Source organism: Polistes fuscatus, unplaced genomic scaffold (assembly GCF_010416935.1).
Source record: "Polistes fuscatus isolate 324 unplaced genomic scaffold, CU_Pfus_HIC Scaffold16, whole genome shotgun sequence".
Taxonomy (NCBI): domain Eukaryota; kingdom Metazoa; phylum Arthropoda; class Insecta; order Hymenoptera; family Vespidae; genus Polistes; species Polistes fuscatus.
The window spans coordinates 3,308,790-3,324,695 of record NW_025113064.1 but is presented as its reverse complement, the minus strand read 5'-3'; the positions used below and the strand labels follow the sequence as shown (position 1 = coordinate 3,324,695).

The 15,906-nt window shown below is 30.4% G+C and overlaps 2 protein-coding genes and 1 long non-coding RNA gene across 13 annotated transcripts in view; 2 read left to right on the top strand and 1 right to left on the bottom strand.

The window, feature by feature from the left end:
- Nucleotides 1-15,906, bottom strand: part of LOC122514952 — a 58,100-nt gene that overhangs the window by 36,288 nt on the left and 5,906 nt on the right. For 6 of the 10 annotated variants that reach the window (XR_006303166.1, XR_006303158.1, XR_006303159.1 and 3 more), the window contains exon 3: nt 9,931-10,092. This is a non-coding gene — a long non-coding RNA (uncharacterized LOC122514952). Of the gene's footprint in view, nt 1-2,124; nt 2,162-5,393; nt 5,479-6,083; nt 6,248-6,583; nt 6,709-9,930; nt 10,093-15,906 lie in introns of those variants that run through there. The other 4 variants (XR_006303167.1, XR_006303161.1, XR_006303162.1 and 1 more) reach the window with 4 other exon arrangements.
- LOC122514907 (splicing factor 3A subunit 3-like) lies at nt 4,340-7,929 on the top strand. The gene is given in 3 exon segments (XM_043632042.1): nt 4,340-4,677; nt 4,794-7,000; nt 7,848-7,929. Coding segments are annotated over 2 exon segments (1,503 nt in total). The 5' UTR covers nt 4,340-4,464; the 3' UTR covers nt 6,084-7,000; nt 7,848-7,929.
- On the top strand, nt 7,693-12,614 carry LOC122514890 (PDZ domain-containing protein 8). 2 transcript variants are annotated; one of them, XM_043632006.1, is made up of 9 exons: nt 7,693-8,137; nt 8,209-8,401; nt 8,469-8,731; nt 8,811-9,891; nt 9,964-10,226; nt 10,344-10,547; nt 11,211-11,360; nt 11,990-12,172; nt 12,267-12,614. In XM_043632006.1, the coding sequence occupies exons 1-9, from the start codon at nt 7,742-7,744 to the stop codon at nt 12,462-12,464; spliced, it is 2,931 nt and encodes a 976-aa protein (XP_043487941.1). In that variant the 5' UTR covers nt 7,693-7,741; the 3' UTR covers nt 12,465-12,614. The 2 variants fall into 2 exon arrangements, with proteins under 2 accessions (XP_043487941.1, XP_043487942.1); XM_043632007.1 differs by lacking the exon at nt 11,211-11,360.

The following is a 15,906-nucleotide window of genomic DNA, read 5'->3' as shown; positions in this document are numbered from 1 at the left end:
AGATCGTTAAATTTGATTTTTATCACATATCCACACACATACAGGCATATATCCATATGTATAGGTAGCTTGTACACATACACTCATGTATTTAATTTTCTTTATATTGTACTAATGTAATTTTATTTTTTTTTACTTTGTTTAGATTTCCAAACATTAGGAGAGTCCAGCAGGAATACATATACTCAGTCTAACAATTGTGATTACTCTTTTTTATCTTCATATTCATCGAGGTAAGCGTTATTCTTTTTTTAAGCCATATAGAAATGTATAGAAAAAGTGAGAACGAGAGTGTGAGAGAGAAAGAGAGAGAGTGAGAAAGAATAAGAAAACAAAACATTCGATCTACAGGCAATAACGAATGTTTATTTATATTCCAGGAATTTCTCGAGGTGAAAAGAGAAGAAAGACAATCGAAATAAAACGATACCAATCGAAAACGGTCGAACGACAGACGCAAGGACAAAGAGTAACGTGCTCATTCCTGTTCGGTCCTTCAACGTATTAAGATCTAACGAACGTGACGTAATAAACTATTATATATATATGTAACATTATCGATTTTTATTAACAATTTTTACTGATATTACATACTTTATATGTAATTTTATACAAGTAGCGAGATAAAGGCAATTAATATTACTTGAATTTATATTGATTCTTTATGATAAAATATCTTTGAAAGTGTGCAATGCCTTCAGGAATGATTCCAGGAAAATGTTGTAGTATTTAATTGTATGTAATATAATTTTTAGTATGTTTCAGCTTTTCAGAGTTTTATTTAATTTTATTTTATTCATCGTCATCCTAAAGGTAGGATATCCATCCTGCAGTCATCAATGAAGACTAAAAGTAAGTATATTTTCCTATCAAACACTTATATGATAACTTTAATGGTTTTTTACTATAACGATGATATTAATTGTTCTTTTTCTTTTTCTATTTCAGAACATCATTGCAATCGAGCGCGTAGGCAATGAAGTACTCGTGTGTTGCATCGATAAAATAAAAAATAAAAGAATCGGAAAGAGTAGAATCAGTGTTGATCGTCGCATGTTAAAGTTTCGTTTGCTCGGTTAAGAAACTCCGTAAGTTTCTTTTATTCGGTTTAAACGTGTGCTCATCGTCATCCTAAGGGTAGGATACCCATCGTGCATTCATCACTGAAGAATAAACGTAAGTCAATTTTTATTTTAGGCACTTTCTCAATAATTATAATAATTTTTTCTTACAACAATGATATTCATAATTTTGATATTATTTCTGTTTCAGATCATCATGGGATTATTGCAGTGTTGGAAGTGTTTGTGAATTATGTTTGTGAAGTGTTGCAAGTGTTCGTGCATTGCAATCGCGCGCGAAGCAATATAAGGGAGTGTTGTATCGTTTAAATAAAATTAAAATCACGGATTAGTAGCACGTTCGTTCGTTAATTTCAATTCCGTCGCGTTCGCGAACTATTTTTAAAATTTCTATATTAAATTAACTGCGACCAATGCAGTAATTGCATTAGAGTTTGTTCGAGTAAAGTTGTATTTTTATCTTTAAACAGTCGCACAGACTGTTCGCGTATTAGAGCCAGTGCATCAATGAAGATTTTTCTACTTGCATTGACTGTGTGCAAAGCAGTCTTTGAATTAGTTGTGTAGAATCAGTGATCGGGCGTAAAACAAATTAAAATCAAACGCGAATTAGAATCAGTGTTGTTCGCCATATAATTTTATTTCGGTTTCGCGATAAGAAACTCATCTATAGTTTCTTATTTTCGTTGATACCGCGTTTTTAGATTCACGCGAGGTGCATCGCCAAGGCGCAATTGAATTTCAACCCATTGGATTGCATTGTAAGTATCTATTTTTATTTACATTTTATTCGATTTTATTTTATATGATTTTGGATTATATTGCAGATAACTTATCGTTATGTTCTATTTTATGTTACAGATAAGACGATAAATTTCCTTACTTTTCAAAGACGTGGAATAAATTCTTCGATGGATTTTGGATGGATCTTCGATGGATCTTCGATGGATCTTCGATCAGCAGACTACAATACTTGCTGTGATGTAGGAGTGTTTTGGAGCCATCGTAGAACTTCTTACGCAGTGAGTCAACAAATTTAAAGTCCCTCCGGTGCTCAATCATGTCGAGGATGAAAGGTCCTGATCGGAACGAGTTACTGGTTGTAATTATTCCAATAAATTTGTGACGAGCACATGAGCAATTACTTTCTAGGAGTTACTCATGAAAATTGTATATTATATTCTATTGTATTGTATGTTTTATTAGTTCAGGATAGGTTTTCTTGTCTCACCGGTAAAATTCATTTAATTAACAATGCAAATAATTAATGCAGTTTCTTTTTCATTACGCGTTTTGTTCGTGGTTAATAGTGGTGAAACCGAGCATTAATTTACTCGTTTTCGTCCAGAAAATCATATAACAAATGTCTTACATGCATTGCTTCGTACTTAGTTTATCTAATCGCGATTAATTTCGATATATCGATACTTCGATATTACAAATAAATGAGCAAGAAGACAAACTCATTCGCGACGGATAGATTCTAGCAGTTAAGTGGTGGCTCAAAGCCCAGTTCTTTTATTAGAACAGCCAACTTAATGAAAGGAATCGTCCGAGGTTTTTAAATATATTAAAATATATTAAAAGAGATATTAATAGATATTAAAAGGTAATATTTATCAAATAAATTGTAGAGTCCTTAGCCGCTTATATAAATTCCTATAAAAATGTATTTATGTCTTATTTTAATTTATTTTATTATATTGTAATTATGTCTTTTTTTTAATAACTCGATATTTGTACTTTTCCCGTTTTTTTTTCTTTTTGTATGTACTTTATGTAAATGTAAAATCACGCGTTAAAATTGAATTTCATTGCAACGGTAAATAGAGATTTGATCGAAATAAATAGAGAATTCAATTGAAAAGTGCATCTGTGAATTGGACGATTTATATGTCAGGCTATTGTATCGCTTGATTATAAGATTAATATAGTTTTCTTTTTGTCACAGGTGATCATCGTTGAATTTATCATGAAACCTTCTGGATTCTTTTTTATTTGAGTTTTTTAAATTGCTTCATTTTAAAATATATATATAATTGCATTTCTGAAAGCACACACATGTTTATACACTAAAAATGAAATATAATTGTTTCAATTTCTTTTACAATATAACTATACTATATATATTATCATATACTATCAGAAAATACTGTGTTCTTTGATAGTATTGAACCGTCATCGCGTTAAGTACCCACTATCGCTTATTGGTGGTTCCGATAGTAACAAAAATGAAACTCGGTAGAAATAAAAAAGGGGGATTTGTAAGCTTCTATTAATTCTTAATTATTTTTTTAAGACAGAATTAAAAACTATATTTTTGAAGTCATATAAGTATGTTTATTCAAAAAAAAGGAACACTTCTTGTAACCTGTATGATGGGTATGTTCTGATATAAAAACGAAATAGAACACTGGCGCCTTCTTATTTTTATATCCCATTTGTATACATGGAGTTCGTGTTCCTTGTATAGTCTCCATGGTTGTTACTTTGAAAATCAACTTTAAATATATCCCCTGCAGGTATATGTCAACTTTACTTTTATTTTTTTCAAAGTGCGCTTGCACCTTGAATTTGTGGTTGCGTATGCGTATAACATATAAACTCCTCATGACGTTTCCACATTTGTAATTATTAATACCTAATTAAATAATCAATTAATAAAGTTTGAAGTAATGGATTTTAAATAAACATTTTGTTAGCAATTTAGTGCACTTATTCATTTTTTTCTGCTGTGGCCAACTACGTTGCTTTACTAAGAAAAAAAAAAAATATTCACATTTTCAAGTATCAATAACAAATTAAATAAATAATTAAAAGAGTTAGCAATTATGGATTTCAAGTTAGCAAATAGCTAGCAATTAAATGCATATATTCATTTTTTTTAGTTTTTAAGGTTCTACACCAATTTTTTTGCGCTACCAATGTTAACATTCACAAACATTTTATGAATTAAAAAATAATGACATACCAACGATCGATAATACAGATTTCTAATATCGATAATATTCATTCAGTGTTTCCAACCTCTGTTATCATCCACTGTTGCCAACCTTATTATACTTGTATCGATATATTCAATAATATAGATTGTATCGATAACTCGATCCGCAACATGAGTTTACATCACACATGGAAGAGGTGTATCAACACAAGCAAATACACCGATGCTATGTACACATTTACGTGCACCTATGTTCGATTTTAGTTCATATTTTATCCGCTCGCGTCGCTGAAGTTTATTATATAGTTTGAGTGAAATATAGTGTTAACAGCGTTAAAGAAATATTAAATTATAATAATTAATAAAATATATACGCGCATATATTAAAAAAATAAATATATAATAAATATATAATTTATATTAATTGAATACTATATAATGGATACGCTATTGGAAGAACAACGACATTATCATGAGGAAAGAGAACGCTTGATGGACGCTATGGTAAAAGAAATGCTTTCCAAAAAATCAGGCCTTCGTGAAAATATTAATTCTGAGCATAGGTTAAATATGTTATTGGATCAGTATAGTGATAGTACCGCTAATTTACTAGAGTTGTACGAAGATATAGATGGTCAAAGAAGAAAGGAGGTAAGAGGTTATATGTTTGAAATGTATCTCATATGTTTGTATATATATTTAAGCTTATACATTTTTATAATCATTCATTTGTTTAATATACAATAATTTGAATACAATTTTTTCAGGTAGAAGCACTTTCGCGTCCATTCGAATTTTCTGAATTTTATTTTCGAATAAAATCTATCAAAGAATTCTATCGTAGACATCCGAATGAAATTATCGTACCAATGTCAGTCGAATTTGAGGAATTAGCTAAAATGAGGGAAAATCCAACAGAAGAATTGTCAGACTTTGTTGAATTCACTGACGAGGAAGGTTACGGAAAGTATTTGGATCTTCACGAATGCTACGAAAAGTATATTAATCTTAAGGGTATCGAAAAGGTCGATTACATTGCTTATTTGTCTACGTTTGATCATTTATTCGATATTCCAAGAGAAAGAAAAAATGTCGAATACTTCGGATACCTTGGAGTACTTGTATCGTATTTGGTTGATTATTTGAATAGAGTTAGACCGTTGTTGAATATATATACAGAACTTGATGAAGCCAATGAGGAGTTCGAAACGCAGTGGGAAAATAATACATTTCCTGGATGGCCGAAGGAAACTGGAAGCGCATTGACTCACGTCGGAGCACATTTGGAACTTTCCGCTTTTTCATCTTGGGAAGAACTAGCGTCCCTCGGATTGGATAGATTAAAATCTGCGTTAATGGCTTTAGGTTTAAAATGCGGTGGTACTTTGGAGGAAAGAGCGCAGAGACTTTTTAGCACTAAGGGCAAAGCTTCTCTCGATCCAAATTTATTAGCTAAAAGTAAAAATAAAAAGTCTGGCAAAGGTAAATATACGGAAACACAGAAAGAAATTGCAAGGTTAGAGACTCAGATTTACAGACTTGCAGAATTGGTTTCTAGTCAAAGAGTTTCTACTAAAGAAAATGTACAAAGGAAACAAGCTATAACAGAAGGTGAACGAGGTGATTCGGATGCGAAAGCAAGTGTGAGTGAATCGGAGGAAGAAGATGATAACGAAGTTCCTTATAATCCTAAAAATTTACCTCTTGGTTGAGACGGCAAGCCTATACCATATTGGTTGTATAAATTACACGGTCTTAATATTAGTTACAACTGTGAAATTTGTGGTAATTTCACATACAAAGGACCTAAAGCTTTCCAAAGACATTTTGCGGAATGGAGACATGCTCATGGCATGCGTTGTCTTGGTATACCGAATACCGCACACTTTGCCAATTTTACTCAGATAGAAGATGCTCTTGCTTTATGGGAAAAACTGAAAACTCAAAAGCAAGCCGAACATTGGCAACCGGAGCAGGAAGAAGAATTTGAAGATTCTCTTGGGAATGTGGTTAATCGTAAAACATATGAAGATCTTAAAAGACAAGGCTTGTTATAAAGCATTTAAGTACAACATTTATGTAATTAAAATTATCTAAAATAAACCTTGCTTATGACATAATAAGCGCATTGACTCATGTTGGAGCATTCTGATGTTTTTGTACATCGACCATCTTCATGATAACGGCTTCGCATATAGTCTTGTTAATAACCAACATGAGTCTGAAGAGAAAGAATTATGTTAAATATTAAAATTTATTTGACACGTGTTTTTATGGAGTATCTTAAAACACATGTAAAAAAATTAATTAAATAATTATATACTTAATAATTAAATATTTAATTAATAAAAGTTAAGGAGCCGGACAAACAAAAAGTGAGCAATTGATTGAAAACAAGAAACACTAGAAAACTTCATTGCTTTGCTTAGAAATGAGAAAAAACGTTTTTGTATTTTCAATTATTGATAACTAATTAAATAATTAATTAATAAAGTTAGCAATTATGGATTTTAAATTAGCAATTAGTTAGCAGTTAAATGCACTTATTCATTTTTTCAGCTGTTGAGGTTCTATGCCAACTTTTTAATGCTGTTTTGTAAGCACTCCTATCAATCTTCTTACCGACGTCAGTAAATATCTAGATTTCTGTTTTATCTTCCGAGTCGTAGAAAATGAGTCCACCTGGCGGAAAAAAAAGAAACTAAAAAGAAACGTTTAAATAGATACGTGTGTGTGTATACTTGTACCAGTCGATTATATCTCTGCGTGTGGTTCGAATATACGCTCACGTGTGCGTGAATAGAAAATACGTAGAACCTATGATTCGCGTTTTGAAACATATGCAATACCAAACTGAACGATATTATAAAATTCCAAAATAAATCTATTAATTGTATAATAATTAATTCATGCAAATTTAATAATAACAAAAAGAAAATACCTTAAGAGGTTAAATTAGTCGCGAATATTATAGGTGAATTATTTAATATTAAATATTTTTTTAATTCGAAATTGGTAAAGGGTGATCTGTCAAAATGACAATTCGAACGAAACTAACATGGCTGTCCGTAAAATCGATAGAGAACTTTCGACTTATTGTTAGTCTTTAATATTTATTCCCCTTTTTTTTCTACGCAGTATTATTAATGGCAGCATATATCGTAAAGAAAATTTATCATTTGTATTTTAAATCTTTCATTTTCCTCAAATACTCGTCATGTTCTACGAAAATATTTTAATGAAATACCTGAGACTCGTAATATCGAACCAAGTGGCAGGTGAAAGTGCTTCAAATCATTTTCATCCTTGAAGAAAGAATTATGAATCATCATGATTGTCTAATGTGAAATTATTTCTCTTAAGAGTTTATCATTAATTAATCATGAATTATTGACTACGTTCTTAAGTGTATTTATACATAAACATACATACATAATACATGCATATATAAATAAATACATACATATATATATATAAATATATATAAGGAAATTAAAATCAAATTTCTTTTAAGACTGACAATAGTTTTCTTGCTTCTCTTTAAAGTTTCTTTCAGTTTGTATACATAAATAATGAATTTTTCTATTATCATATATGATCAAGTGCCTTCTTTTAACATTATATATTAATTTTTAATTTTTGCAAAATTAAATTTTCAAATAAGTCGGGCAAATAAAGAGAGAGAGAGAACGACACTTATAGTTGGAATTTTAATATGGACTTTTTTGAAACAATTATTGTAGCTACGGTAACATTTGTGTTCGGTATAATATGTACGCTCATATTGGAGTTTTACTTGTTGAAAAAATATCTGGAAACAGGACCCTTAGCGAAACCTCCCGAGGAAGGAGTGAAACATGGAAAGGCGCAGCTACCTCAGGAATTACTTGATAAGATACAAAATGAAAAAACGAATCCTAATAGTAACATCGCTCGACAAAATATTTATCAAGGAAATGAAAATCTAGCGATAAACCTTACTTTGCAATTTCTTTTCAACGAATTACGCGATGCCGAACGCGTTCGGCTCTGGCTTTATAGAAAATTGAACAACGAGTTTAAAGAACTCTTAACGCAATCCACTACTGGAAAATTACTCGATAGCGTGAAGGTAAAAAGCTAATCAATGAAATATTATTTCATTTTAATAATAATCAATTTATAATTGTTTATCCGTTTAAGTTGAGAAATTTAAATTTGGGTACCCAATTTCCAACGATAAAGGGCTTGGAAGTAGCCGATTCTAAGATTGACGCAGATACCGGATTATTAGAATCGTTAGATTTATCCCTTGATTTGCATTATTCAGGAAATTTTCAAATGTCTATAGACGTTAAAATGTTATTGGGAAAAACAGCTTACATGGCTCTGCAAGGTACCTAAACGCTAAGATTTATCAAATTATTTTTAATCCTAATACTAACATTAATACCTTTTTACAGTGAAACGAGTTACCGGTCGAGCTAGATTACAATTCACACGCGTACCGTATACCCATTGGTCTTTAAGTTTTTATTCCGATCCTATTTTGGAATTGGAAGTACAATCTCAATTTCAAGGTCGCCAACTGCAACCGCAAATAATATCATTAATTACCGGACAAATAAGAAGAGCTGTACGTCGGAAGCATACATTGCCACGATACAAAATGCGTTATAAACCATTCTTCCGCAGATTAAATGACGAAGTTATGGACCTATCCGAAGTAAGTTGTCAATTTTATATATATATATAATTTTTTATTATTATTTAAAACTTCAAAAATATATTTTCTATTTATACAGGTCGCCAGTATGCAATTTAATCCAGGATTTTTAGAAGTAACGTTATTAGAAGTTAGTAGATTAAATGTTGGGCCTAACATGCTCAATGCGGAAGATATTTCTCAAATAGAAGTGCACTGCACAATGAGCGTAGACTCGACACCTTGGGTACATTTAACGCAATATAACGGTGTACCTTACATGATATTAGATTTAATTATTAGCAAAATTAGTTCCCAACAACTTGGCGTAGTATTTAAACAAGAACTTGTTCCTGAAATTGGCCAAGTATGCGTACTCGTTGAAACTATTGTATCTGGGAGTCCAGCAGCTATAGCTGAGATGAAAAAAGGTGATATTTTAATAGCCGTAGATGGTAAAAAAATCGCCAATATGAATCAAGTAGCGAAGCTTGTTAAAAGCGCTGTACAGAGACGTTTCATTATTAGAGTAGAAAGAAAATATGTCAAAGTAGACACGGAGAAACAAACTTCTATCAAAACTGATAACGAAACTAAGTCTGTTATAGATAAAATTGTAGACAAAAAATCAAGCAAAATTGATTCGACTGGAATCAAGGGAGATAGTACAGATGATCTTAGCAAAATGAAATTGGAAAGTCCCATTAAATTGTTAGATTTAAAAGATACCGATAGCGAGAATGTAGATAAGTCAGAATTTTCTAGTAGATTGTTTAGAAGAAGGAGAAGTAGTAATACACATATCTCAGAGGAAACAACTCAAATGCCTGAAACACCGTCGAGAAGAATTTCAACTGCTTCCAGTCTATCCACAACGTCTAGCAATGTCCAATTTTATTCTATCGACGATACCAATGTCACTAATTTATCAGATTTATATTATACTACGAAAGAAAAGGGATTTGCTTCTTTAATTACTTTTGAAGAAACTAGACATTTCCAAATAGATTCTGAACAGCATTATTTAAATATAGGTGTATGGGGTCGTGTTAAATCTTACGAATACACTCCTAAATTATTAGGATACATTAACGCTCCTATAAAATTAATTGTAGCGCAATGCGCTACATCCTCAACGGGTCATTATCTCAAATGTCATGCTTTATTACCACCGGAAAGTGGTATGTATATTATGAATATTATAATTCAACTCTACTTACCTATCTTTCGTTAAATAATTTCATCTTTTACAGCATCTTTAGCTACATCCAATAATAAATTGCAAGGATACTCTGGTTTTGATCCTACTCTTTGTTTCGGTGACATTTTAATGTCCTACACATGGGAAAGCAATGTGCCAAATCGTCATATTTCTAGTGAATCTGTAAAAAAGGAAAATGTAGAAACCATTAAAGCTCAACCAATTCAAAACGAAGAAGTAACTGGAAAAAAACTTCATGATTTTATCAGAACGCACTTCCACAGAGCAACTCATTGCGACTTTTGCACGAAAAAGGTATAAAAAATGTCAAGAAGTTATTACTTATTATTACTTATTATTACTTATTATTATTATTAACTTAATAAATAAATAATTAACTATATCAGCTGTTTATTATTTTGTTTTGTTTAGATTTGGTTGAAAGATGCGATACAATGCAGAGATTGTGGTATGGTATGTCATAAAAAATGTGAAGTTCGTTGTCAAGCGTCAGGAATATGCAGTTCGGAAACTTTAGCGGCATTGGCATTAGAAGCAGATGAAATAGAGCCTACTGCTATTATTGGCGAGTCAAGTCCGGAGATATCTCTTACCGGTTGTGAAGATAATGTTCAGGTACTCAAGACATAGCAATGTCTTATTATATTGAACATAATATTGGCAATTTTTAAATATCATCTATCCACAGTATTTATATAACTTTGGTGAATTGAACATGAATTTAATATTAATGTGATCATTTCATTTACAAAAGGAAAAAAAAAGAAAAAAAAGCATAATAGAAGTAAAAAAGAAAAACGTGCAAATATGAAAGATGAAGAGATTTTTTTTTTTCGTTTAAATACTTCAATTTTCTTTACTCTTTTTTATTTTGCTTTCCTTAATTTAATAATCAAAAGGGGTAACAAATATCAATGGACTTGTAATAATCATAGTCCATTCTCGATATTATGTACAAAAAAGAAAATAATTGTTCGCTAATGTTTGGCAATAAAAAGGAGTGTTTGCACTCGGGGTGATGACGGTTTTTTGTAGGCTTGCACCTTGACCTTGCTTTTGATGATACTAAATGTTTATTGAATTTGAAGCTAATAATTCTCTAGTCAATGCTTCTTCGTTACATATACAAAGTTATAAAAGTGTAAGAGGAGAAAATGTCTATACGAGGTGTCTATACTGCCAGCTTATATGATATCGACTATTTACTTTATGGATACTTCTCATCGTGGTTTTTCTAAATACATATAAACAATTCAAATACGTTCGTCAATTAATCAGGGTGCAAGTATGATGGCCATGAAGGCTAGTATAGCTAACACACTCTTGGGCCTGAAGAAAGCTGGGAGTACCAGTTGTTTGGCTCCACCAACTTCCGGTATCGGTCTGGCATCTAGAAGTCTTCCCCCAAGTCCCTGTGCATCCCGCAAGGTAGACCTTATTGACACACACGTAATTTGCTTATATAAAATGGAGGAGCTCGCTTTTCGACACGCAATTCATTGCACATTATCTTGTCATCTTGCAAATATTATAACATTAATTGGTAATATTTTCCTTTTAGATGTATACACGTAGTAGTACAAGCTTTCGCGTAGCTTCATATCTTTATATTCTTATTTCCTTATTATATTTATTCTCTTTTCTCATCTCATTATTTTTAAAATAAAATCCAATAATCTCTAAAAGTATAATACCATTAACAAAACAAAGCACGAAAGATCCAATATAACTTAACAAAACTTCCTTGCATGCTCTTATACGATTGACACAATATAACTACTCGTTAAACTATCGACCACCGCTGTTATTAATACGGAAGAATATTGTAACGTTAAGAAAATGTATATATTTTTTTGATTACAAATAACAATTATATTAAGCAGCCATACACACAGATCTACTTTAGATCAGGTAAATGCAATATTAGCTGAATAATTTATTTCATCGTGCTTCTATATAACATTACATTTTTGAATGAATCGTGCTCTTAGGGTCAAGATCGTTCTGACGATCTTGTGGATATTTAATAAGTCTTATTAAATCATTGAAACGTCTAGAGTTCATTGGTTGGAGGTTTGGGTATAAGTCCTGAACTTCTGGAAAGCGCTGAACCAAGCGTGGCAGCTCCTCTCGTGGCAGGAGATTTGGATGACGGTCTTATGTCTAGAGCTAAGGATACTGGAAAATTCTTATATAAATTTCTGGAGCCATTAGAACGCGTCGAGAAAATGAACGATATGGTAATTGTTATTTTTAATATACGTACTATTTCATAAATATCTCTTTTATAAATATATATATATTTATATATATTTATTTGACTTTATATCACAGATAGGGAAACTAAAAACTGCCCTAGATGCTGAAACTACCTCAAGATTAGAATTATCTCAAAGCGGAGAGAATGATAGTATTAAATTAATTGCACAGAGTGATTTACGAGTGCAAGCGTTGAGTGTCTTACTTCTTCATTATTGTGCCGGCTTGCAGCACGCGCAAGAGGCATTAGAAAAAACAAAAATCGAAAATTAATTTTTCAATTTAACCATATGTAACGTTGCACGATAAAACTCATCTAACGCGTCAAAATTTGAGTTTTGAGTTAATTCTACGATGTATTACAAGTGCAAAGTTGATATCGGAAGCGTATTACTCCTGAAAATGAAAAAAAATGTAACAAAAGTGAAAAATGAAAGACTAGTTTGTTTCTTATTTTTGTTCTCATTTTATTCGATTTTAGACCGAGAATGTAAAATTAGTAAATGAACTAACAGTACGAAGAAACGAATATGAATCATTATTACACTAGAAAGAGTGATTTTAGTGGTTACACGTTTACATAGCAACAAATGGCAAGCAAAAATACAACGCAAAATCATGATACACGATCTGATAACTTTCAACGTGAAATAATTTATTTACGTACACTAGATGAGTATTATCGTTCAGCGTTACATATACTCCAAAGATATATATCGAACGAAGTAAAACATTTTTTAATATTTCCACGTTCTCTAATATATTCTACGTTAGTCAATTTGTGAATTTTACTAAATATCCTAACATTAGATATTTATTTTAAAGACACTCAAGATATTATTCAATTGCTTGATTAACAATTATTGCATGCGTTTACGCGCATGAATGTATTAGTCGTATAGATATTACTATCTGATTGTGAAGTTTCAACTTATAATACTCAAAAATATATAATTGCGATAAGATTGGAATCTCCTAGTAAACACCAAACGTTTAAGACTTATATTTATAGTAGATTGTATATTTGTAGTAGAAAACTGAGTACAAGATATACAGATTACGTTCCGCTACATTATATATATATATACACATATAATTTATTAATGAAATATAAATTGAATGGATTAACATGTTTTACCGATGAACTTGAAAGATTAAGAAACTTAAAGAAATGGAATCTAACGTCAATGATGTATTTTTTCTAACATCTTTTTCTCCTTGTATTTTTCATAATGTTTTCATATTTCTTTAACTACTTGTAATATATAAATTATAATTATTCTATTTCGCAATCAAAATGTATCTCATATCCCAATTAATTTGGGCCTAACAACGTATTATTCGTCATATACAACAACGAAAAATATCTAGAAATTCTGACTGATTTTTAAAGTAATCTTCCAATTAGTAGTATATATATTTAGTACTACATAAAACAAAGTTAAATATCAGTAGAAATCCATCCATAGCCTTTAAATACACACACACACACACAACACACACATATATATATATACAGTGAGTCATAGGAGTATTCGTACTACTATTGTAAATTTTAAACAATTGATATTATGCTTGTAATGTTTTCTAATTCTTATACAAGAAAACATATTTTAGGAATTGATATAAATTTCATTGCAGAAAAGATCATTTTATTATAAGAGAAGTAAAATTGTATATAATTAATAAGAAAATTTATCTAAAAATATGTCAAATTGTTTCACAAAAGAATTGAAAGATTCAAAAGAAGGACTTAATCAAGTAAAATTTAGATAAATAATCTCATTGTATTTGTATTATTTCTTATGTGAAAACAAATATCCTTGTGATACAAATGTTTGTTCATTTAAGTAAAATGTTATTTCTCTAACAGTAAAATATTATTCTGCAATCACGTTTATGTCAATTTGAAAGTTTGTTTTATTCTGAAAGAGGTTTTTGTGCGTAAAATTTTGTAAGCTTTGCATTTCGAGTAAATATTAATTATTTAAAATTTACAGTGAGAAACGCAAGTACAAATACTATTTGTGATTCCCTGTATTTTTTTTGGTCACTGTGTTTTGCAAATTTAGCAAATGTTAGAGAAAACAAAAAAAATGTCTTGTTAAGGTATAAGATAAATATATCCGTTATATAAATTGCAGCTCTGCATTTTTCAATATCATTTTTAAAAAGAAATATATGTATATATGTATACATATATTACCCTACCAAAGAAGTTAATAAAATAGAAATCTTTTCCAATGAACAATTATTATTATTATTATTATTATTATTATTATTGGGAATGTTTCCATCGTCATTATACCAAACGAGAGTATACGGTAAACACAAAAATACGTAAAACGCAGAAAGACGCAGTTGAAAACGAGAACGCACAAAGAATCGACGTCAAAGCTGATACTTTAATAGGGCCAACGTTCTCAACTTGGCAAACAGTTTTTCTTACAAAGATTTCCCGGATCTTTTCCAAGTGAGTCCGACCAAAAAAAAAAGATACTTCATTTCAATAAAGTAAATTAAAAACTATTGTAAAAGCATGACACGCGAATATTATTATTATTTCTTTCAATTAATTTCTATTATTATGATTATATTTATAAACAAATAAACAAACAAAGAAATATTTATAATTGACAAAATAAAATAATTCTCTCCATTATAATTATTAGCGTATTTTAAAATAAATCTATCGATAAAAAACACATAAGTTGAATAATTTCTTAGATGTTCGTTATTATGCGTTGAAGTGGGCGTTGAAGTGTACGTAATAATTACTAGTAACGGGAATGGAAAAAGAAAAATATTTTGTTCAAAGCTTAGATTGCATTCTTTGAGTATCGACTGGATTTGTCTGAAAGCTTTTATCGTGATCATCCAAATGAAAGCCAAAACGAAGACGAGGAGAGAAAAGTCATGGGGGATTTTGGCCGGTGATTCTATTCTTGTACATGAAATGCACGCGCAGTATCCTCTGGCTGTCGGCCAAACATACCGTAAAGTCATATAAACATTTTATCCCTCTTGGGTACTGAGATTCGTGATGAATGGATCCTACCATTTTTTTTCCTTTTTTTTTTCTTTTTGTTATACGCTAAATCAAAAAATTTTCTTTTTTCTTTACATCGATGGAAGAAAGAAAGAAAGAAAGAAATGTTATATCAAATTATTTGAACGAATGAAAAATTTTTGATATAAATTAAAATGTTTATACACAAGACGGTGTAGAGATGAATATTATTTAAATAAACAAATTATACATTGTGCGCGCGTGCTTCTCCTTTGTTCAACGAATTGAAATTGATTACACAAAAGTACATTTTTATGGTGAAATATTTCATTAATTTATGAAACTCATTTTTTGGCATTACCGCCAATTATTTCAAAAAGCGTACAATTATAAAGCAATAAATGTATGAATATTTTTAAACATCCTTAATTAAATATTTCTAATCATTTTAATCACATTATGATTGTATCTCAAACACCGATCTCTTACAATTAATAATTAATTAAATATCTTCTTAACGATAGAGTTTGCGAAACATGATTTATTTGGGCAACTTGCCGAACGAACAATAACATTGGCATGAACGCTATCTCAACCTAACTGTCCTTCTAACTCCAATAAAAACAAAATTAAACAAAAAGTAGATCGAAACAAACCAATTGCACATGTTCATTGACCAATTTATCATAAACAAACGATCAAAAT

What these genes read in the sequence shown, in the direction of transcription:
- LOC122514890 (XM_043632006.1), top strand. Translation starts at nt 7,742, where the DNA reads ATGGACTTTTTTGAAACAATTATTGTAGCTACGGTAACATTTGTGTTC. An exon ending in TTTATTACCACCGGAAAGTG is followed by an intron (nt 9,892 to 9,963) that starts GTATGTATATTA and finishes CATCTTTTACAG; the next exon opens with CATCTTTAGCTACATCCAAT. An exon ending in TCGAGAAAATGAACGATATG is followed by an intron (nt 12,173 to 12,266) that starts GTAATTGTTATT and finishes TTTATATCACAG; the next exon opens with ATAGGGAAACTAAAAACTGC.